The sequence below is a fragment of the Zalophus californianus genome, chromosome 13 (genome assembly GCF_009762305.2).
Source record: "Zalophus californianus isolate mZalCal1 chromosome 13, mZalCal1.pri.v2, whole genome shotgun sequence".
Lineage (NCBI taxonomy): Eukaryota > Metazoa > Chordata > Mammalia > Carnivora > Otariidae > Zalophus > Zalophus californianus.
This window is the reverse complement of record NC_045607.1, coordinates 20022442-20046507: the sequence shown is the minus strand read 5'-3', so window position 1 is coordinate 20046507 and position 24066 is coordinate 20022442. Positions and strand designations below refer to the sequence as shown.

At 54.4% G+C, this 24066-nt stretch overlaps 1 protein-coding gene across 7 annotated transcripts in view; it reads left to right on the top strand.

Annotated features, from left to right (window-relative positions):
* Positions 1-24066, top strand: part of ZNF618 (zinc finger protein 618) — a 179283-nt gene that overhangs the window by 107094 nt on the left and 48123 nt on the right. For 6 of the 7 annotated variants that reach the window (XM_027616619.2, XM_027616618.2, XM_027616617.2 and 3 more), the window contains exons 3-5: positions 7315-7574; positions 20239-20316; positions 20936-20974. In XM_027616619.2, coding sequence (XP_027472420.1) covers positions 7315-7574; positions 20239-20316; positions 20936-20974 — 377 coding nt within the window. Of the gene's footprint in view, positions 1-7314; positions 7575-16849; positions 16946-20238; positions 20317-20935; positions 20975-24066 lie in introns of all 7 variants that reach the window. The other variant, XM_027616616.2, reaches the window with a different exon arrangement.

Here is a 24066-nt window from a genome sequence, read left to right as displayed (position 1 = left end):
AGTATGGACGGAGGGAGAGGGAAGACAGGTTAGTTCTAGAGTCTGGGCCCGAGAAGCTGGAGGGTTGGAATTGCTCCTAACTGAAATCGAGAAGTGTGCGGTTATTTGATTGTGGCGGTGTGGACTGCAGGGTTTAGCGGGAAGAGCCCTGGGGTAGGAGTCAGGATTGTTGTCTGGACTTGGGGGAAGGGCTGTAGCAACAGCTCCAAGTTGGAGCCTGTTAAATATGGGCGCTTCTTGGGCATCCAGGAGGAGGCGTCCAGCCGGTAGCTGTGTGTGTAGGTCTGGAGATCAGGGGGAGCCCCAAGCTGGAGACAGAATTTCGGATTCATCATCACGTCGTTAATATTTAAAAGCCTGAGTCTGGATGAGATCGCTTAGGGAGTGAGTGTGGATAAAGCTGGAAGAGGTTCTAGAACGGATGCTTGGGGCATGTCAGCGTGTAAGGGTGAAGAATTGGTGAAGAGGAATCAGCAGAAGACAGAGAAGGGGGCAGAAGGTAGGGGGCCCACCAGCTGAGCACAGAACCAAAGGGAGCCAAGAGTTGGACAGAGGGGACAGGGAGGATCATCCGAGGTTGCCGAGTACGAGAAGGCACCATAGGCTCTAGGAGCATGGAGGTCGCGGGAGGCCTTGGGAAGAGCAGCCCTGGTGGAATGGGGGAGGCGTACCTCATTGGACTTGGAAGCAGTGCCAAGGAGGGGCCTGCTGACACCTGTCAATAGGTAAGAGTCCTTTGCGGCACTTAGATGATCGGGAGGTGGGCACAGGGATAGCGTTCGGAGGACTTGGTGAGCGGTCAGCCTCCGCAGCAGGGTGCATGCGGCCCTTGAGGTCATGGCTCAGGTGTGTGTTAGTTCCTTTAACACCCCGTGCATCCATGCATTCGTGGAGAGTGTATTTAAGCTCAGCTTGAGGCTACTTAACCCTCATTCCTAATGAGTGGAGTCTTTTAATGAAGTTTTATTCTAGCGGGAGTTAACTGAGTCATTATTTACACACTGTGATTAGAGCTTTTCCACCCACCCTTAACATTGTTTCAGGTGGCTGAAGTACCGGGGGGAGTAAGCGGGAGCCTTTGCAAGAGGTGGGGTGGTCCTCAGGCCGAGCCTTGGGGCACAAATGGAGGCACTGCTCCCCTAGCCTGTGCAAGGAGGTGCATACACCCTGCTGGGTAGAGGTCTGGCCTCTACCACAGCCTCAGATTCCGGCGCACTTGTCATGCGGATGGGGAAACTGAGTCAGGCAAGGGCAAGATGATGTCCAGTGTGCTGAGAACCTTCATAACCACTGTGACTTGGTAGAGCTTCAAGCATTAGCATTTTTGGTGCAGTGATGGAGAATTACACCCAGAAACAAAGCTGTCTGACTCCTGGCCACATGGCATCCCCTGGAACTCTTCCTCCAACGTGGCCAGAAATGGCATTTTGTCTTTGGGCCCCAAATCCACTGATTATGTTGTTTGGTTGCACTGTCTTAGGCTGTCTGGCTTCGTGGGAAGGGCACCAGGCTAGGAGTCAGAAACATGTTTCTGGTCACTGGAAGTTGTGTGACCTTGGGCATGCCCTTCATTCCCAAGGTCGATTGAGTTCCTGCCGTGCCCCAGGCCTCTCGCTCGGGCCGGGCTGTAGAATGTGAACCAAACAGACTCCAGTCCTGCGTTGGGCTTTGGTTTCTGCATCTGGCTCCAGGGCTCTCGTGAATGCCAGATGGGCTGGGCTGGGTCGAAGCACTCGAAGAACCATCTGGTAAAACCCAGAGGAAGAGGTCTGCTTCCGAAACTTTACCAGGCATCCTGTGCGGGCACGTCGGATGGGCCACACGCAGCGTTGGGGATGAGTAAGAAGGAAGCAAAAGAAAACGGAGGGGAGTGGAGCGTAGCGGCTTGCAGACCTCATCGCCATGGAGCAAGTTCTCCAGGGTTAGTCTGACACCACCTAGTAGTTTCCAGTGGCTGCTGTAACAAACTGGGGAGCTTAAACCAGAAACTTGTTCTCTCTGCTTTGGAGGCTCTGGGGGGGGGGGGGGGGGGGACTCTATTCTTTGTCTCCTCCAGCTTCTGGCCGTAGCATTCCTTGCCTTTTGGGTGCATAGTTCCATTCTCTGCCTCTGTGCTCATGTTGCCTTCTCCTCTTCTCCGCCCTGTCCCCTGGGGTTCTGTCTGTCATAGCCCCTGTGTGTCTCTTCTGAGGACCCTTGTCACTGCATTTAGGACCCACCTAGGTAATTCACCGTGACCTCGTCTTAAGATCCCGAAATTAAATACGTCTGCAAGGAGCCTTTTCCAAATAAGGTCACGTTCATAGGTTCTGGGGTTTAGGACGTGGGCATATCTTGGGTGGGGGGGCATCATATACCCCACGACAGTCAGTAAGAAGCCTGTGTATACATACATCAGGCTAAAATCAAAGAGGGAGTAGGGGTCTTGGAGCCCCATTCAACGCCACCTTCTTTATTCGGGCCTCATGGGTGTTTCTGGGCCACTGCTGTGGAACCCCTAGGCCTTCAAGGAACACACTTTGAGAACCATTGCCTTAATGAAGGGTCAGCGCTCTTGGGGATGTCCTTGGGCAGGGATCCACTTGGTCTGGCTTCTCTCTTGGGATTCTGGCATGAGCAGTAACCCGTGGTCACAGACGGTATGTACTTACAGAGAAATATCCTTTTAGTGCCCGACTTTAGATTTTTATGTTGGAAGTGTGACTCAGGTTAAATATAAAATTCATAGCATATCTTGAGCAACTATTTTGTAGTTATCTATATATAAATCTATTTTACAGCGACACAAATAGAATAGATTATGGAGTGTCAGCGTGGAGATAGATTCCGAGTGCTTTTTCACTAATATACCTAATGATTCGTGCTGAGAATATCCAAGGGCTCCACTGTACATTTAAATGGATATAATTAAAATAATGAGCTCTATTTTAAAAAATGATATATGAAAAAAAAATTTTTTTCTTAAAAGAAGTTAGAAGATGCTGCACCACTAATTCAAAGTGATATAAGTACTTCAGTGATTCCATTGTTATTAGGACACCTAATTAAATGCAAAGCACCCGAGAAAAGCAACATTTGGGCTTATAAATCTAAAGCATGAAGCCGGGAGAAGAGAAGTTGCCAGTGTCCTTGGCGCCGTCAAGGCTGGGGTGGGGGGGTGTCCCGTTGAAAGGACTGTCTGTGGGCGACAGGCTGGCTCCCGTAGCTCCCAGTATAAGAGTCTCCTTTGGGGGCCAGATGGGTGTTCAGAAAGGGGGTCTCACTCCCCCTCGAGCAAGCAAGGAAGGCTTCCCAGAGGCGGGGGTGTCATCGTGCATCAGTGACATTGTCATGGCAGCTGCCATCCCTGCAAATCCACTTTGCCCGGCTCCCTGGCTCATCTCCCACTCCTGCGCTGGCAAGGATCACGGTCCTTCTTGTAACAGACAAGGAAACTGAGGCTCAGAGAGGCGGTCTAGCCCAAGGTCACAGGGTGTGTGGATGCCCAGACTGTCTGATTCTAAAAATTCCTCTCTCCCACCAGGACATCATGATGGGGGGAGGGGGAGTCCTTGAGAGCAGGAAGGGATACTGAGTCTGTTCAGGTGGGACGGGTAAGTGCTCGTAGACCTTCAGGCTCAGCTTCCAAAGGTCGACAGTGAAGAAAGGGGGAGACCATCTGTTCTGTCCCCCTTCCTTCTTTGTGACCTCAGTTGCAGGGAGGGCAGGCAGGTTGGACCTTTCGCCTCCAGGGGGCCTCTTTGCTGTTCGGGAAGCATATCTGCCCTGTCGTTGGGGCTTAAGCCTTTGTGCAGTCAGGATCAGGACGAGCCAGGGCCAAGCCAGGGTGAGTCCTCAGCTGCCTGCCTGCCCGCCCGGCAGCCCCTCTAAGACTTGTGGGCCGGCATTCAGGCTCCGACAGGGTCCCCAAGTTCTGCCCCCGTGGACTGGTTATTAGCATCCGCATGGGAGCAGCTGTTTCAGTAACTCTGTCAGCTGTCGCCATCAGCGTGAGCATCTCTGCTCTGTGAGTCGCTCTAGACGAGGTCCTGGATTTACATTTTTGCGATCGATCTTCACAAGACCTTTTGAGTGGACATGGCGCTCCCTACTTCACTGATGTGGAAATAGGCTCACTCAGGGTCACCAGCCGGGATGTGATAGTGATAGGATTTGAACCCCTGTTGATGTACAGTCTCCACAGCCCCTGCAGTGACGTCTGTACCATGTCGGGCCCTTCCCCTGCGTCCTCTGCATACTTCCCTCCCCTGCACCCCGTGTGAGACAGTAGACATGTGTAAACGTCCCCACGGGGGCCAGGTCCCTTGCAGACATTGCCTTGTCTCTGCATCAGAGTGCTGGGGGGGCAGGTGCTGTGTTTGTCCCCGTTGTATGGGTGTGAAGACTGAGGCATGGAAAGGGGATTGGAGTCACTTGCACAAGAACCCCACAGCTTGAGAGCAGCAGTTGAAATTGGCCGTGGGACTGTCCGGCTTCAGAACCTTCCGTCTGAGTCCATCACATCCTGTTCCTGCCGGGCTGTCCGCTCACCTCTGTTCTGGTGCCCCGGTGCCGGGGAGACCTCCCCCACTTCCCCCAGGATGAGGGGGACCTTAGGATAACACAGAGAGTCCCACCGAGCCATCGGTGTTCTGTGGCTAGCTGGCAGGTTGTCCTCCCTCCTTAAAGCCATAGCTGCCCCCCGGTAACCTCTCAGATCTGCTGGTCCTGCGGCTCCTGGGGCCTCACTGAGCTAAGAGGCCTTTTGGCCCTGTGACGACTTTAAAGTGGGGGACAGGTAGGCTTGCTCCCTTCCCAGCGGGTGCTGGTCCTCCGCAAGGGGGCTCTAGCTCAAGATAGCCCCCTCGGAGGAAGCCCTGCTCTCCCACTAGCACCTTGGTTCTGAGTCTGTTCGGAATGCAAAAGGTCAAGAGTGGGTGACGTGGGGGCTGCCCCAGGGGCAGGTGGGCAGGTTTCCCTCTGCAGGTTTCCCCCTCAGCTGCAGTGCACTGTGGCTAAGAACCAAGATACCCGCATCCTGTTTTGGTCCCATGTCTTCCTACCCATGTGACTTTGATCAAGTTATTTCTCCTCTTCAGTGCCTCCGCCTCCCCGGTTGTTCCTGAGATGAAAAGAATCAGTATGTTGGAACAGCCCCGGGCACATAGGAAGTGACTTCAGGGTTTGTTAAGTCAGTAGAAGAAATGAACACGGAGGCGATCGAACCATCCTGATTTATGTTTCCCTCTGCGGAGAAGGGCAAATGCTTGGACGGTGTCAGGTAGCCCTGGTGTGGCAGACACATCAGGAGGAGGCCTAGGGAGTGTTCAAGTTGCTGTAGGGTTTGTCATTCTTAATAATAGTGATGGTGGCCGTGTCTCGTTAGCTGTTACAGGCCAGCCGCTGTGCTGTGTGTTCTTTTAGTTGGTTGAAATCTCCCAGACAGTCCCGTTAGCTCCGTTTTGCAGATGGGAAAACTGGGGCTCAGAGGTTATAGGCAGCTGGCTTAGGTCACCCAGCAAGGAGGTGGTTGACAGGACGGCCCTGGCTCCTGGCTGGTTCCCCCCCAGCCTGCCACTTCACTCCAGCTGTCCACTGGGGCCTATGTATTAGTCAGCTCGGGCTGCCACAGTGAAAGACTGCAGATGGAGTGGCTTGGACAAATGTATTGTCACATGGTCCTGGAGGGTGGGAGTATGAGATCAGGGTGCCAGCACAGTTGTTTTCTGGTGAAAACCCTCTTGCAGACAGCCACCCTCTCTCCGTGCCCTCCCATGGTGGGGAGACACCTCTCTCTTCCCGTTCTTCTAAGGCCACCGCCCCGTCAGATTAGGGTTCTACTTTTAATGACCTTATTTAACCTTAATTATCTCTTAAAGACCCTGTCTCCAGCTAGACTCATGGTGGGGTTTAAGACTTCACCATACAAAATGGGGAGGTGGGGGGACGCACCCAGTTCAGGCCATGACACCTCCCCCAGTGCCTTCTGCTCACTCCCTCCTCGTTAGCTGGGACCCTCCTCGTTAGCTGGGACCCTCCTCCTGTGTTTCCGTAATCCCCCAACCGGAGAGCAAGTTCAGAGCTGAGAGGAGCCGTGAATGTGATCGGACTCATGCAGTTGATGACGGATGGAGCCGCTGAAGCCCAGAGAAGAGCAAGGTCTTGTCCATAGTCCCACAGTAAGCCCACTGCAGACCCAGGGTCAGAACCTGGGTCTCTGCCTCCCAGCCTGGCATCTCCACGAAGCCCCAGTTGGTAATGCTAGTGGGTTTTGCCTGTGTGTGCCTCGAGCCTGGGCCTTAAAGTGCAGTCCGCGGAGAGGGCTGGACATGACGGGGTGGCATCCCCAGGCTGGACCGTGATGTGATCTCCCCCTTCTTGCGCACCTTGGCTTCTGCACCTCAGAGATGGGATGATGATGATGATCCCCCTGCCAGAAGGCTGAGGGGGCCCTTAGGATAACACAGAGAGTCCCACCGAACCATCTGTTCGGGAGATGGCAGGGACCTGGCTCCGTGCCGTGGCCTGCCCCCAGTGTTGTTTGTGGCGCTGGGCAAGTCCCAGCTCTGCTCTGGGCCGTGGTGGACCCCTCATAAAGGAGGCTTCATAACTGGTGCCTTGCCCACCTCAACACTGAGCTCATGGCCTTAAAGAATGTCTTTGGATGTTTGAAGACCTACCTGGAGGCCAGACCGTTGGTCTGAGTGAGGCTTTTGGCTTGTAGTTGCCCGTCTGTCGGATGGGAACTGGGGGTTGGGGGGGTGGAGCTTGGATGGAATCTGTAGCCCTTTTGCCAAGAAGGGAAGGGAACAGCACCAGGCACTTTGTACACATCACTTAAACCCTTGCTGCTCAGAGTGCAGACTAAAGACGAGTGGCTCTGGCTCTGGCTGGGTGCTTGTTAGAAAAGCAGAATCTCAGGCTAAACCCCAGACCTGCTGAACCGGAATCTGCATTTTACCAACAATCTCCGCTGATTCATATGCACATTGATTGAGAAGAACTGATTTCAGCCACCCAGAGCTACCCTTGAAGGTCTTCTGTAACTCCAGTTACAAGAGTTTAGATCTTTTTAGGTCCCAACTTCCCTATCTGTGAAATGGGTGGAATTGGAGCCATAGCAGCCCAGTCATTTTCAAACTATGTTCCTCTGAGCACATCGGGTTCCCAGGAAGACCCCAAGGCGCTGCCATGGGGGCCGTGTGCTTCAAGGTGAGATTCATGGAGAAGTGGGTCTGTAGCTAAACGTTATGCAACCCCCTGGGTTGGTGGGCTCCCAGATGGGTCTGGGGGCTGACACGGGGTCCACACTGAGCAGACTCTCTTCTCTCCCAGGGAGCGCTTGAAGCGCAGCCAGAAGAGCACCAAGGTGGAGGGACCAGAGCCCGCACCGGCCGAGGCCTCGCTGAGTGCCGAGCAGGGAACAATGACGGAGGTGAAGGTGAAGACAGAGCTCCCTGATGACTACATCCAGGAGGTGATCTGGCAGGGGGAGGCCAAGGAGGAGAAGAAGGCGGTCAGCAAGGATGGCACAGGTGATGTGCCGGCTGAGATCTGCGTGGTGATCGGTGGTGTCCGCAACCAGCAGACCCTTGGTGAGTGCCTGAGAGGGTCGGGGCTGGGACCGGGGCGGGGCATGGGGTCAGAGTCCTGAAGAGCAGAGCAGAGGCCTGCCTCTCCCTGGCTAAGAGAGCCTTCGGTGGCTCCCCTCTGCCCTCAGGGAAGGACCTAGGCTCCTTAGACTTGCTTTTGCTTGTGCAGTCCTAGTCTGGACCTTTTTCCTTTCCACCTGATGTGCCAAAGCTCTGTCCGTGTTTTAAGACTTTGTTCAGGTCAGATGCCTGGAACTTTCTGTAGGTGTGGTGAATCCCTCATGCCGTGGGGCTCCCATGCTCCCCAGGTGGGTCTAGCACAGACACATTGCTTGTTGTGCTAAATGCCTGTCTGCATTTCCTTTTCCTTGGCTTTACCACGGGCTCCTGAAGGCAGCTCCCAGTGCGAGTCCTGCTTGGAGGAGGTGCCCAGGCAGATCAGATTGGTGACAGACTGGCACCTTCCCCGGCCCCTTCCGGGCTGGGCCAGGCTCAGAGGAGGTCTGTGGAAACGAGCTTCTTAGTCCTCTCTGCCCCCCCTTGGGGATTCCCCTTAGGGGCTCCCTGCACCCCTGCCAGGGTCACAAACTCAGATGCCCACGAGGCCCAGTGCATATATGGCGGGGCTCGGTCCTCTGCCGCCTCAGTAACCAGGTGGGAGACGGGATCTGTGTGGCCGATCTCTGGACACGCCACGTGCCAGAAGGGAGACATTTGATGTGCATTCTTTTGGCTTTAAGCGTTGGTGACTAATTTGACTTTTGAAATCTGCCAAACAAAACCTATCTTTGGGTCACAGTCCTTCCGTGGCCACCGGTTGGCAACCCCTGGTCTGTGACATAAAGTCCGCGAGCCTCACCCGGGCATCGAGGCCTTGCCTGGTCTGTTCCCCATCCGCACGGTCCTCCACGTTTCTTGGACACGCTGCCACCACCCTCCCCCCTCCCTGTCCTCACTGGTTCAGCTCTGGCTCACTTCCTCCAGACTCCTGGGCTCATGTCCCATGTCGGCATGCAGGGCCTCGTACGGAGTTCCCCGTGTGTCTGTGTCCCCGAGTTTACCCTCAAGTCCCGTTTGCCTCTTCTTCCCAGATGTCGGGACTCAGCCCTGGGCTCGCTTTCCTCGCTGTTCCTCCGCTGGTCTGTGCACTGTCAGCCCCAGCTGGGTCATTGTAGCATCCCACCCACAGCCGTGCCTTTGTGTCTCTCTGCCCTCACCTGCCCTCCACTCTGGCTGCCGGGGGCTTTGGCAAAAATAAGTCATTGACCATGTCACTCCCTGCTTAGAAACTTGGGATTCCCCACTGTGTGTAGGGCCAAGGAGGACCGTTCTTCGGTCAAGGGTATATGAGTAGCTGTGCTCCCCTGCTTTAGAACCTCCAAACAAGCTCTCAAGGCCATAGTATCAAGATCCTCCATAACCTGATCCCTATTTCTTATTTATGATCTTTTAGGACCTTTCATTCTGGCACACTCTGCCTTTCCACAGCATTCCTGCCCTTGGCTCGTGCTCTTTCCTCTGCCTGGAATGCCTTTGCCCATGTCCACATGCCCAGATCCAGCCCATCTTTCAAGACCAGCTCCAGTACCACCTCGTCCCAGAAGCCTTCTTGAATTTCTTCTGGTCAGCACGTTCTGTTTCTACCTTGCCCCTCACTTGGGTGCTTCCCATTATCTGTTTTAGATTAGAGGGGCCTTGTCCATGCCTGCCTCTGCCACGAGACTAGGAGCCCCTGGAGGTCAGTGCATCAGGACTTGTCTGATCTGTGTCTCTGGGCTCGTTGTGCCCCCCCCACAGTGTCTAGCCAAGGTACCGGCTTCTAGGGAGCGGTGTTGACTTTGGTGCCATAACTGTGAGGGTGGGACTATGTTATGGCCCAGTCACAGAAGATCCTGAAAGTAACGAGATTTTGGTAGCTCAAAACCACAAAGGTCCCTTTCTTGGTCACACTACATGTCCATTGTGGGTCATCTGGGGGCTCTGCTCTGGACCCAGGCTAAAAGCAACCATTGTATGAAATGCTGCCGGCCAAGGGACAGAGGGAAAGAAAGCTCTGGGGGCCTCACACTAGCTATTACCTGCTGCAGCCCAGAGAGGAGAAGAGTTAAGTCCCCTCCCTGTCATTGGCCACATTAGTCACGTGGCCCCACCCAAACTCAGGTGGCCTGGAAATGCCATTCTCTCATGTGACAGAACTGGGATGAACCAGCAGTACTTGGTGAAGAGCATGAGTAACTTGGCCCAGTGCCCAGTGGAAGAAGGGCCTTTTCAGGAGCCTGTGTCTGGCCTTCCTCCATCAATATTGGCTCCCCGGGGCCAAGGACCGACCATGTTAGCCACTAGGAATGTGTCCGCTAACCCAAGAGGGGATGTGCCCTTGCTCACGTTGGGGTGTGTGTTTTAAGACTCATTGGACCCAGTAGCTATTTATGCCTCTTCAGCAGGAGATGCTCGGTGACGGGTAGTTGAATCTGAATCTCGGGATGGAGCCAGCAGTCGGGATTCGGTGGGGAAGGCCTAGAGCAGCCGTGCTAGGGAAATGCTGGAAGGGAGTCCTCCCTGGGCCGGCAGCCGGCGCCCGGCACCGTGAGAGGCCTCGGGGCCTCATGCCAGCCACGGACGCTGGTTTCCAGCTCAGCTGCTAGTCAGCAGCAGGGTCCTTGGCTTTGCGGTGCCTTAGTGTCCTCTTCTGTTCAGTGAGGCTCCCTGTCCCCACCTCCCGGGTGTGCAGATTCAAAAGAGGCAGTGGAAGAGAACAGCATCGTACAAGGAGAGTGAGCTCGGGTCCTCAAGTCTGGGAGTGAATCCGGGCTCTCTGATGTAATAGCTGTTGGACCTCAGGCAAGCTACTTGATCTCTCTGTGCCTCAGTTCTCACAACTGCCAATTCGTGGGGTGAGGCGAAGATTCAGTAAGATGATGTATATAAAGCACTCAGCATTGTCCTTGGTAAACGATTAGCTTTTATCAGGGGTATTAGCATTGCTCTTCAAGGGGGAAGAGTACCTCTTTCAAGTACCTCTTCAAGTGGGAAGAGTTGTAATAGTTTCTGCATTTTTTCCAAAGCCTAAGAAATAAGCCAGGGTGATGTAGAGAAAAAATGGGCCGGGGAAGTTGGCGCTGGGTGAGGTGTCAGAAGACGTGGGTTCTAATTGAGCCTCCATTGTCTCATCTGAACAGGGCAGCTTGTCGTGTCCCTGGAGCCTCTCCTAGCCCTGGATGCTTCCCTAGCATCCAGGGGCCTTGAGTATGTTGTGACATTTCTAAGTAACCTGCCTTTCACAGACTCTTAATGAAAAAGGAGTAAAGCCACAGTGGCAACGGGGAGTTGAGCCGCCATTTTGGAGCCGGGACCAAAGCAGGGCCTGGACATTTCCCTGCTGATTATCGAGACTCATCTTGCATCCATCAAGGCGGACCTTCCTCCTTGAGGGTGTAGTTTCTGCCAAGCATCAGGCTCAGAGAAATCTGGCTTGGCCCCAGTACCAGGAAAGAAAAGCGTTAAAAAAAAAAAAAAAAAAAAAAAAAAAAAATGTGAAAGAATTGAGCCTTTCGGATTCCGCTGATTTCAAGAGGGCAAGTAGGTTTTATCTTGTGGGCCACGTCCAAGTACTTGCTGCTGTTTATTAGGGGTTCTGTGTTAAAGGTTCTAAAGGGATGGCATGGTTAAGCATGATTGAAGATTAAAAGTCTGCCATGGCTGTGGAAATGGGCAGTGGGGCTCTCCATGGTATGCATTTGACACCCCTTATCCCCGCATTTTATAGCGGGGCCAACAGAGGCCAACCGAAAGGAGAAAGAGTGGCTCTGGGCCACAGAGCACATCAGTGATGTTTTCTTGCACTTCATGAAGGGTCGGTGCCCCTCACAGCGACCTCCTCCCCCCTGGAAGGAAAACAAGGAGGGAAAGCCAGGGGCCGAATGCTGGTTAGAGCCATCTCTTTAAATGCGCTCGTGCCACAGAGGCTGGGTGGCGTGGAGTTGCTGAACATGTTCCTGGGCCGCTGGGCAGAGAAGCACGTGCAGCCGGGGGCCTCTGAGTGCCCCGCTCACCCAGCCCCACTCAGGGCTCAGAGCCGGCCTCTCTTACTGAATAGAACAGTGTTCCCGATGGTCACTCAGGACTGGGCCGTGCGGGAACCTTGTGTCCACCCCCAGGTCCTCACTGGCCCCATAACAGCCATCAAACAAACAGTGTCCCCAGTGGCACAGTCCTTATCCGACGCACTTCCTGTGGAGGAGCCGGGGCTTGGACCCGTGGATGGCATTTGGCAGCTTCTCCGGCTGGGAGGGGGCGGCCATCAGTGCCCAGGAGGCTGGCTGTCAAGCTTGCAGTGGGGACTGCAGTTTCCCAGCTGCCCAGAAGTTCTGTGCGAAGAAAGAGATCTCTTGCTCTTAGAACGTCACTGCCGTTGGAGCTAGTGTGGGGGAAACGGGGGTTTTCAGCAGGAAGAGCCGAGATGATATTGAACTTGATGACCCTGTTGGATAAAACCAGAAGTGGAAGAAGTGAGGTCACAGATGCCGGTGTCCACCCGACAAGCTGCGCGCGGAACTCTGCACAGCAGCACTGACGAGGGGTGGTGCCACACTGGACGTTTCAAGAACGCCACGAGGAGTGCTAAACACAGGGTACTGCCGTTGCTACCACCTCCGCTCACGCTCAGCAGCAGGCATCGCTCACTGATCACCGCGGATGGCGACAGTGCACCTCAGAATCCTTCTCAACACAGTCCACCAAGACGTCACTGCCAGTCAGCCAGAGTTGAAAAGTAGGAAGTGGAAACCTGCTTGGCATTCTTGTCCTAGGTGGTAAAGACAAGGCAAGCTGGCCTTACAACAGTCAGGACATTCAGTCCTGGGAGCATTTCCTGGTTCTGAGAGAGACGGATGCTCAGATCCCATCACAGTGGTCAGAAGGTACTACCAAGCAGTGGGTGCTCTTCTCTGTATGGTGAGACTGTTGGTCCTTAATCCTGGGGAGCTTACACATGAGGGGAGCCCAGGGAGAGCGGCAGGTGCCTGGAGACCGGTGGTACAGGAGCCCCTGGAGGGAGCAAGCCACCCAGCAGGGCTCCTCCTCAGATGAGGGGTGTGGGCCAACCTGCTTACGTCCATAGAGTTCATTCCTAGTGTGGCGAGGAACCCCATAGAAGAGCTAAGGGCTCTTTTTCCTGGGGAGGAAGAGACTGGGGGCGGGGGCCAGTGGTAGGGGGGGTGCAAGGGAGATGAGGGGATAGAAGTATGCGCGGCTTGAAGCATTGGAGTGTTGGAGTGGGAAGGGAAGGAGTGGACACGTTCTGCACGGCCCCGACCAGTACAGGGGCTTCACCAGTGAATTCAGCTCTGTAACAGGAAGGCCTCTGTGACTGTGGGAACTTTTGGGAACCGGATACAGGCCTGTGAGGGCATGAGTTCTGTCCTGGAAGTCACTGGAAGGGCTGCAGGGGGCAGAGTCAAGGATCAGATGGAGGACTACATGGACGTTTCTAAGCAGTGAGCTTTGAGCACCACGAGGTAGAGGTGTTTCCACGCCCGCAGGACTGCCTGAGGGAGGAGGCACGGGGAAAGGAGGCGGCGGCTCGACCACAGCTCTGGAAGGAGCAGCAGCAGGGCAGGCAGCCACTCAGACCCGGCCACGTGGATTTAGGGCTGTGACAAACGCAAGCAGCTGAGGTGCCAGGTCCTGCTCCATAGCGCCGGCTGATAGTTTCCTGTTTCAGTGGGTGGTTGGCAGGCCTTGCCCCGAGCCTGCCAGAACCAACACTCAGCCCTTTGCTGCAGCTGCTAGGGAAGGAGGTGTTCTGGCCACCCTCCCAGGCACGTCTTATCTCTGCTGCTGGCCCTTCATCTGGTGGTTCAAGGTGGGAAGGGGTCCTGGGTGGAGGGTCCCCACGGGAAAGGGCCCCTGGGCTGTAAATCCAAGAGACCCAGGATCTGCCCCACGGTGGAGTCTTAGACCGGACCCTTAGCCTCTCCTTGCCATGCTGTCTTCATTGATTGGTGGGTGTAAGAACACCTGCGTGTCTTTCCAGGTGGCTTGTTGGGGACAGAGGGAGGTAACAGGTACGAAAGCGTTTTTTTATGTGGGGTGGCAGAAAATGCAAAACAGCTATACCACCGCTATTAGCTGGAGCCTCGGGACGTTGACACGTCTGGAGGTCCATCTGGAGTGCTGGGAGCCCGAAAGGCCAGTGGCTTTCAACTTTCTGTGTTCATCACCTCCTAAGGGAATTTTGAGAAATGGTTTATTCTTTCGTATTTTTGAATTGACATCTCACATTTTTATCCAAAGTTTAAATAATTACAAAGGATCTAATTTCTGGAGTGTTGTGTAAAAAAAAACCTGTCATTTTGGAACTATAACCGTGAAACCACTGTTCTAAATTATCGGAGAGAATCCAAAGCCACTGCTGTTTAATATCTGCCATCATCCATTTTAAAAACATGCGAACAGGCTCATCTTTAGCAGTCAGAAATTTTACATCTTTCCCTTTCTCTCCTTGAACTCATATTTCCAGTCCACTTCCCTCGCAGGATTTTATCCTAATGTAATATATTTTTTATGCCTGAGAGTCTTTTATTGATCACTGTTTTACACTCATCTCCTACAACAAGATGTACATAAATGGAAATCGAAATTTCTAAAAAAAAAAAATTGGTCGGGATCATAAAACTGTACTTTTTAAAACATTTTTTTCCCAGATTGAGTTTTGTTTTTGTTTTTAAGATTTTATTTATTTGACAGAGAGAGAGACACAGTGAGAGAGGGAACACAAGCAGGGGGAGTGGGAGAGGGAGAAGCAGGCTTCCCACTGAGCAGGGAGCCCGATGCGGGGCTCGATCCCAGGGTCCTGGGATCATGACCTGAGCCGAAGGCAGACGCTTAACTACTGAGACGAGATTTAGCATTAATTGAACTCCTGCTTTTTGGTTTCTGTACACGTAAGTACTTAGAAAGCTTAATCACATAGGTGAGGAACCAGGGATGGATGCAGTTTTGAGCGTCACTCAATTTTTGGAACTCTTTCCAAGTTGTGGGCTGAAAATCGCATGGGGTCTGTCATCAGACACTGTTGTTAATGGTCTCTCTACTAACAGCTCCATTAGATGATGCTTCAGTTTCGTTGAGAGTAAAGAATTGGAAATCACACGATTCACAGAAAGCGTTGTTCCCTGGTGTTAGATTTTGCCCACTTTCTAGGTTCACTCCAATACTTGGGATCACCTCTTTGCTTGGAGCCGTGAGATGGGCAGCCCCAATGGGGGGGGGGGCGGTGGTGAAGGAATTGTCTTGCTTGTGGCGTGTCAGGGGGTGGGTGAGGAGAGCCAGCTGAGTGGGGCCTCCCCGCCCGCCGCTACATCTCCAGCACATTGATTTTAGGGAAGAATATATATGAAAGTTGATGATTGGGGTATTGATTCTCTTAAAACTGCCTGTGCTCACACATCCCCAGGCGATTTGTACTCAGCTTGGAAGACCCTGGTCCCAAGGACATTTGGTCTGAGTCCAAGCCCTGAGAGCCTCAGAAAACCCACTTGTCCATGATTTACCTCTCCAGCTCCCTTGTCTGCCAGCAGGCTCTGGGCCTTGCTCCTGCTCGGTCCCAGAACCAAGAGGGCTCGGTGCTTCTTGGCACCCCCACCTTCTTGTGTTTGTCTTCTCATTCACCTGCTCCGGATTTCTGCCTCGTTGCATTTTGTGTATCTAGAAAGGTGTCTGAGCTTGTCTGAAAGCTAGCTGGGTGCAGATAGTAGAGCTGAGGCTTGCTGCCCTCATTGCTTGTCCTCAGGGGCAGCCTTCCCTGCAGGAGCCTTCCCGACTTCTCCCCTCCATGGCCTCAGCAACTAGAGTCCCCTGGTCCCACCTGGCCTCACCTGGTCTGACCTGCGCTCTTGGGGAGGGAGCTAAGCCCCGTTGTGTGCCACGTGCTTCCAGAAAATGCTAGACAGGTTCTGTTACTCAGTGCCTGTGGATTCTTGCGTCACTAGGGACAGGGTTGGGGAGAGGCAGAGGCTTGGCTGCCGTGTGCTGGCATGCTCTGTCAGCTGCCTCCCGGCAGCCTTGAGAGGGGATAGGGGGTTCTGGGAGTCCCGAGGCAGGACTGGACATGGCGGGGCAAGCGGGAGTGGGAGGGGATCGGCTCTCCCTGCAGTGCCTTTGGCATCCAGAGGTGACTTGGTGCGGTGGCAGCAGGGTGGCTCTGAAGGCCGGCCAGCCACCAGCTGAGTAGCTCCCACCTGGACCGCCTGGCCCCTAGAATATTCACGCTCATCAGTGAATTGGGTACGGAGTTGTCCCAAGCACACCAGGACTTCTGGAAGGATAGAGGACGGGAACGAGACCTGGGTGCACCCAGTGGATGGTAAATGTTAACAAGCACCATCTGTTCTTGGTCTTTTCCCAAAGGTGTGGCCGTCACATACACTGGCTCCCCGATCACCGCCAGTCTGAGCCGCCTATGGCCAGACGTGTGGTCCCTGCAGTCTTTACTTACCTCATCTGAGAAATGGGGGTGATAATCGCCTGTGTCTGCCTGGCGTGTGAGGGTGAGCTGAGCTGGCCACGTGGCTGCACATCTGGCCAGCTTCTGCTTCCTCAGCTGTGCGTTGGGCTCGGAGGCCCGCCCTGCGCAGAGATGTAGGAGAGGCTTGAATGAAGGGCATTAAGCACCTGGCACTTAGTAGGCAGTGGTGGTGACAAAGGACACAGGGGTAGTTGTGGAGCCCAGCAGAGTGAGGAAGCGTGCTGGGCAGGGAGTCATTTGTGGGGACCCGGACTGTCTGAGCTGAGCATCCCCGAGAAGGCTCGCTGGCGCCCCCCTGCACCACACTGGGGTATTGCAGAGGCTGTGGTTGGGGAGAGGCACCAGGCCACAGCACAGGCAGGGCATATCCTCCCTCTAGGGTCATTTTGCAGGAATGCTCTTGGGGAGAAATGTTATAGCCATACAATGGATAATTTTTTGTTTTATTTACATCGCAAGTTAGAATACAGAGAAAACATAAAACTTAGGGGGGATTTGGGCCTGTGACTGTTTTCTGCCATAGCCCAGCTTCCCAGGGGAGGTACGGGTGCCCCCCCGCCCCTGGCCAGGACAGGTTCTTTGGTGAAAAAGTAGACCACACTTCTTTGTGCAGATGGAGAAGCCGAGGCCCTGGCAGCTCTGGTGACTGGCCAGCCCGAGACGTGGAGCCCTCCCCCTCACCTGGCTCCTTTCCCCACCTCCCAGGCACCCCCAACTTTAAGGGATCTTTCTGATTTCTTACGTAATTCAGATGGAAAAGCGCCTGAAGGCAGCCCCCACGGTGGATCTGTGCGAAGTCGCTATTCAGGGACCTGGATTTTTGACCAAGCGTTGAGATATGCATCTGGTACGTGAGGGCCAAGGGGCAGGACAACCTAATGGGGCCGGCATGCGGGTGGGGGCACAGCCAGACAGGGCCACAAGGGGCCACGCTCATCCACCCTGTCACTGCCACAGGGCAGCAAATCTGAGCCTGCCAGGGGCCTGGAGGACTTGGTCATCAGAGGGTTGACAGCCTGTGGAAATCAGGAAGTCTGGAACATTGGGACCACCCCGGCAGCACCTGCTGTGGACTGCAACTTTGAAACAAGCCAAGGCTATAAAGGAGTTCTGTGGCCACATGTGTTGAAAGAGCTGGGATTAAACAGGGTTCCTGGAGGACCTCTCCCTAAGTTCCCCCTGCACCATGCCTTCCCAAAATGGCCGTGCCTCCCACCCGCTTGACCATGGGTGTCTCTTTCCTGGGCTGCGTGCAGGAAGTTGGCTTCTACAGAACTCTGGAAAATGCTGATTAGTAAGAGCAGCTGTGCTGTCCTGAGTACCTGCTTTGTACTAGGTACCGTGCTCTCTAGCCATAGAGTCACTGCTCACAGCTCCCCGAGATGGGTACCGTTTTCCTGTGCTTAGAAAGGAAGCCTGAGGCATGAGTGTTTCCGTGAGTTGTCCAGGGCCCCTGGCTGCTTAGCTAGTGAGCCGGGGTTTGAACCCAGGTGGACTGACACTCTGCTGCACTCTCCCCACGCCGTAGCCCCCAGCCACCTGCACACACGGTGCCTGAAGCCTGGGGTCGTAGGGTGAGTGGCATTGAGGAGACAGGCAGGACTTTGAACTCAGGCCTAAAACTCTGTGCATGGGGCGAGGGCCCCCACTCTGCCCTCGGGGGCAGCCAGGAGAGGGAGCAGGACTGATGACCACGCCCCTTGTGAGACCGTGTGGGTTGAGATCCGGGAGCAAGGCTTCAAGGATCCTCCGCTCCCTCTGTGGGTTGAGGGAAAAGTCCCATAAAGCTGGTAGGGACCGGGCTTGCTTATCAACAGGATGAAGTGGGTGGGCAACTGGGGGGACCCACTGCAGCCTGCAGTTATTACACGGTTTGAGAAAGTCCTTAGGTCATTGACTGTAGTGGGGAAACTGAGGCCCAGATCTGTGGCAGAGAGGGGCAGGGCTGGGGCACAGAGACTTCATCTGGAAGTGGGTCAGATCTGAACCAGGTTTTGCCTCATCACAGGCTGTGGCCTCTGGTCTTCTCGGGAGGGATTCCGCCTTCCCTGGGCCGCCTGCCCCTCCGTCTGCCCCTTTCCTTTTGCCCCTCCTGCCTGTTCACCCCTCTGACTTTGGCCCCTCACTTTGGGGCCCACCAGGTTCTGTACATCACTGTCGTAACACCGTCACCTTGCCCGTCCCCTTGCCTCGTGGTCTGTCTGCTTCCTGTCAACGGAGGGCAGTGATCGCTTGTGGACTGGCTCATGGTTGGAGCTTTGGTGCCAGGCACCTTGAAGATGCTCCATGAATTCTCGGTTGGTTGAAGGGGAATTGGCAGAAACTGTTGAAGAGTGGGGTAGGGGCACAGGAAGGCAGTTGGGGTCATTGTGACTTGGTGACAGATAAGTAGAACGGCAGGACACCGTGAATTTATGGAGCCCCCGTGGTGTGCCAATCCCGGGGCTAAAGACAGAGAAATACACAATCTGATCTTTGCCCTCCCCGTATTTGTATTTTTTTCTGTGAGACAAGGCTCAGGCGGATAAAACCACTGGATAACAGGCTGCGAGGTTCCACGCTGGTGTGGGGATGACAGCGTCCCCCTTATGACCCACAGTGGTAAGACGGCGAGGTCACCTGTGTGTCTTGTTAGTCCTGACCTCGGTCGTGAGACGTAGGCGTCACCGTCCTGGGTTACAGGTGAGGCCGCTGAGGCTCAGACCGGAAAAGGGATGTGCCTGAGGTCAGCTGAGGGCTGTGGCAGAGCTGAGCGGACAGTCCGACGCAGTGCTCCTCAGACTTAACCGGATACCTGGAGTTTGCACCCAGGAAACAGGCCTCTGCCCCCAGGAGAGACTGAAGGCAGTAATAGCTGGTGATGCGGGCACTCAGTGAACACCTGGGCTCGTGGCAGGAACAAGCCAGTCTTCACTCTTTCCCGGAAGGAAACTGAGGCCTAGCCAGTAAAGGGTAGAGCTGAGATCCCCTCCCAGGTCTGTCTTACTCTAAAGTCAGTGGTTCCTGAACCTGGTTGCTGGTCTGCTCAGAATCCCCTGAGGGACCCTTTTGGAAAAGGCAGATTCTTAGGCCCCTAGCCCCAGCTGTTGTAGGGCACTGACCCTGGCGTGGGGCCAGGGCCTCTGTATTGGTGCGAATTTCCTGGCCAGTCTGTTAGGAAGGATGCGGCTCGGACTCAGGTGTTTGTGGGCCTCCGTGAGGGATGAGCAGGGCCTCTGAGCCTGGGGCCCCTGCCAGGCTGGGTCTGATAGGCTCTGCTTGGCTTCCTGCCATGGGCCTTTTGTGTGTGCTCTGCAAGCGTGGGCTCCGCCTTGACCTGTCCAAAATGCCTACTGGGAACTCAGCCATTTCAGTCCCAGCTCCTGGGAGAAGTGCCCGGTAGAGGACTGGAGTCAGGCAGTTACACCGTGTCGGTCTCTGTATGTCTGAGAGAACAAGAAAGCTTCTCAGAAGACTGCGGGGGGCGGGGAGGGGGTGCTCTCCCTGCAGGGCACGTCTCTGATAGGGCTGGGTACTTCCTAGGGGGAATATAGGACCACCCCTGTGAGGTAGGTGTTTGTAGCCCCATTTGACAGATGAGCAGACCGAGGCTTAATGTGTCTAAGGGAATAACCTAGGGCATGATGCTGTTAAGTGGCAGAACAGGAATGGGGATCAGATCCATCTGGTTCAAAGACTGTCCTCTTAGTGTGTCCCATCCTGGTAAGGAGGAGAGGTAGAAGTTACTTGAATGCATGTTGATTTCCTTCCATGGATGCCATTTATTCCTTAGTTTGAAAGAGCACTTTTATGTTCCTTTTTCCTCTCAAGGAATAAGTGTAAGAAGGAGTTGTCTTCTCTTTCTTAACAGATTTGGAAACTGAGGCCCAGAGATGGGAAGTGACTTGCCCAAGGTCACTTAGAGAATTGGGGCAGAAACTTGGAACTAGACCCCGGGCTCCTGACTCCCAGCTCAGGGCTGTGACTGCTGGTCCTTGCTGCTTCTCTGCTTGCTGGGGCTAAGACAGCCCACTGGATGACCCCGGCCCCCTGTCATGGAGTTCGTGACCCCACTTGGGGGCATCACTATGGGTCCTGGGACCTCGTAGTTGTAAACGTTGGGTACTGACTTGAGCTGTCCCTTTCTTTCCTCTTTTTCAGGATCCTACGAGTGTGGAATCTGTGGCAAGAAGTACAAGTATTACAACTGTTTCCAGACCCACGTACGGGCACACCGAGGTGCGTGGCATCCGTGGGGCAGAGCCGAGGGCCACACCTCCCCCTTCTCTGCCTGGCCTGTGGATGACCCTAGGCCCCCCGCCCGCCCCCAGCGCCAGTCCTCTCGCTGTGTCTGCAGTAGGCTGGAGAGAAGAGGCCTCCTTACTTGGGAGAGCACACAGGCCAGTGGGGGGTTGGGAGGCCAGGCAGCCAGGCATGTTACACCGACACGGTGTAACCGTCTGACTCCAGTCCTCTACCCTTGCCCCTGCCTGCTCCACACGGGCCTGCTTCCTCCCAGGGTGCTTCAGTGCCGTCTGGTGTGAGCGGCCCCTGCGGGGAAGGTGCTCATGTGTCCTCTTGTGCGCTTCTCCTGGCAGCCCTGGGAGTGGGGGCAGGGCGCTGTCTCCGCTCTGAAGAGGACGAGGCTGAGGGGGACATGACAGATGGCGCCAGGGAGGAAGGGCGGTGGGTCTGGGCCTGACTGACGACAGGGGGCACAGGGAGGGGCTGTGAATGGGCACAGAGTGTCCTGGGCACGTTGTGGTGCGATCACCGGCTTGCTCCGCTCCTCTCCCTCTTTGGCACCAGCCCCGCCATGGGTCCGGTCTGCTCACTTCTCATTTTCTCTTTCTTGCAGACACCGAAGCCACCTCAGGGGAGGGAGCCTCCCAAGGCAGTGAGTATTTTCCCCTTGCTCTTGTCCCCCCTCAGGACTGTCCCAAGGGGCCTGTGGGTTCAGGCTTTGGGGCCAGAGGGTCTTATGACATTGTAGGATGGTACCTCAGAGCAGCCTTTCCCAAAGTGTGTTCATGGCACACATCCTGGGGACGCTAATAGGTGTTCTATCAGTAACAGGTTCTCTGGCCAAATAACCTAGGGAAGCTTGAGTTCTGCTAAGGTGAACGTGTTTCTTTGTGGTACACTTCCCAGGGTCCCTCCCTGGGAAACTCAGGGCTGATGTTTGGGAAATGCTACTTCCCAGGCTTTTCTCATGAGCACCCATGGGCACTAATCTCTGGGTGCGCTACCCCAGCCTGGGCCTCATAGGGCCGTGCCATGTGAGGACAGCGTTCTGCTTGCCCTGCCCCCAGATATAAACCCACGGGCCTCAGAAGAAGCCAGATGGGTGTAGACGGGGCTGGAACCTCTCCCCGCCCAAAGAACCTGAGCTCCAGAACCCAGCCATTCTACTCGCAGGTGTATCCCCAACAGAACCGTGTGCACATGTCCACCAGAAGATGGGAAGTGGATATTCTTTTTTTCTTTCTAAGATTTTATTTATTTGAGAGAGAGAGCGGGTGCGAGCACAAGCATGGGGAAGGGGCAGAGAGAAGCAGACCCCTCACTGAGCAGGGAGCTGGGACCCTGTCGTGGGGCTCGATCCCAGGACCCTGGGATCATGACCTGAGCCGAAGGCAGACAATCAACGGAATGAGCCACCCAGGCGCCCGGGAACTGGGATATTTTTAGCAGCACTGTTTTAAGCCCCAAACCAGAAACCACCTGAGTGCCCAGTGCTAGGTGAATGGACAGATCAGTCGTGGTGTGTTCACATGAAGCAGTGAGAAGGAATGATGTATGGCTACACCCAGCAAAGTGGATTACCCACAAACAGAATGTTAGCAAAAGGAGTCTAACACAAGAGCCCCTCCTCTAAGATCTGTGTACCGGAAGTACAAAATTGGGAAAGTGATTCGTGCTGGAAGAAATCATGGTTATCCTAGGGAAGGGGTTTTTGGGTGCTGATGACACAGGTGTTTCTGGTTTATGAAAATTGAAGGAGCTGATCGGTTTTCTGCGTTGGGGTCAGCAGACTCTTTGGTAGGGACCAGATAGTCAATATTTTCGACTTTGCAGGCCAGACATCTCTGTCCCCACCACTCAGCTCTGCCATGTAGCATGAACGTAGAGATGATACGGAAACGAATTTTTCACCAAAACAGAGGGTGGGCAGGCCATAGTTTGTCAATCCCTATTCTTCCTGCCAGAAAAGGTTTTTAAAAAGAATAAGCATGATCCGCTGCCCCCCCAAAAATTCCAAAACAAAGCAGATTGAGGAGGTGTGTGGGCCAACGCAGGGCCTTAATTGTACTCGGTCCAAAAAGCGTTTCTTCTGAGGCCCTTTCCCATCCATTCTCTCCTTGGATTCCCACATCACATGAGAGGCAGGCAGGGCAGGCTAAGATTCTGTGTTCTAGACTTTCTGAGGCTCACTTAGGCCCGACACCTGCCGGAGGACCCTGGCTAGGAAGCGGTGTAAGCCTGCCCCTCCTCCCTGAGCCCTGCCCCAGCCTAGCCCCTGGCTCCCTTCTCCTTCAGAAGGTTCCTTCTCTTCCGGCTCCTGTGGTTTGCCTGTGGTCAGCCACACATTTAAAGATCTTTTTTATTTATCTTTCCTTCCTTCGCTATTCTGGGCCCCTGGCTTCTCCGGCAGCCCCTCAATGATCCATTGTGTTCCATCTGGCTTCCATGGTTCCTGGAGGCCCACTGGCTGTAGAGGACTCTGCCACTGGGGGTATTTTTAGTCTTTCCATCACTTTTGCCTTCCTCCCTAGGGAGTTTCCTCCCCACGGCCACTGTGCTTTATTTTATTCTCCGTCCTGCACCCCTACCCTGACCCAGGCCAGCAGCGTCTGCTCAGAAAGCCTGGCATCCTCGTGACAGGAGCCTGACCATGGAGCCCTGGAGCCAAAAGCGTTGTGTCGAGAATACTACCAAGTCCAGCCTACCTGTTTTGCAGATGAGGACACTGAGTCCCAGAGAGAACTCAATGGAACTTGTTAGTGGTGGAGGTGGGCCTAGAAACCAGGCCTCCCGTCTTCTAGTCCAGGGTCTTTCATTTAGTTGTTAGAAAAATTGTACAGTCCAAAATGGAGGCATATGCCCACTCACCCATCTCTTAGCTAAGAAAATCAAAGATTAGCTCCACGTCCAGTTCTCTTGCTGTTACATTGATTCCCTTTCCGAAACAGTATTAGGTAACATTTACCAAGTATTTCTTGTCTTTGAGGCATTGTGCTTTCTCATTCTTTATTACAACTCTGGGAGATGAAGGTACCGTCATTCCCATTTTGCAGATGAGAAAACCGAGGTGCAGCCGTTGGGGAGTGTGTCCAGTGTTAGTCACACTGGTTGGTGGCCGAGCCGGGTCGGAGTCAGGCAGCCTGGCTCCAGAGCCTGTCCCCCCAGACTGATTCGCGGTGCCCTTCCTAGAGATTCTGGGCTCTCTTGGAGGCTCTGAAAATGTGGTTTCATTGGCAGAAAGATCATTTTGCCTTTTTTCCTCTGGGGATAACTCTTTTGTCCTAATCTACCCCTGCCTTAGGTGGGCCCAGGAGTGTGGTCCCCATGCGTGTTGAGAAGGAATGGGGTGGGATTCTGCAGAGCGGGGTGATGGTGCCTCTCAGTGGCAGAAAGCTGGGGGTTCTCATTTTCTTGGAGGTGGTAGGAGGGGCTGTGTGAGCAGAGGTGAGACGGTGCTTCCAGCAGCTGTGGAGGGCGACCAGCACTGGCCAGTAGGGGAGAGGCATTTCAGGGGCAGGGACCTGTCTGGAGCCAGACCCTGGATGGCCTTGACTTCTTCAGCTTTGTTCCCCAGTGTCCAGCACCGAGAGAGAATTATGGTCCAGCTGGGACATGATGGGGCGTGTGGTGGTGGTTATTGTCTAGTCTGGATTGAAGCTGGAGCCAGGCTTGGAATCCTAGAATGGCCAGCCTGGAAGCAGCCATGGGAATCAGCTCATTACGACCCTCCTATCTCCTCAAATT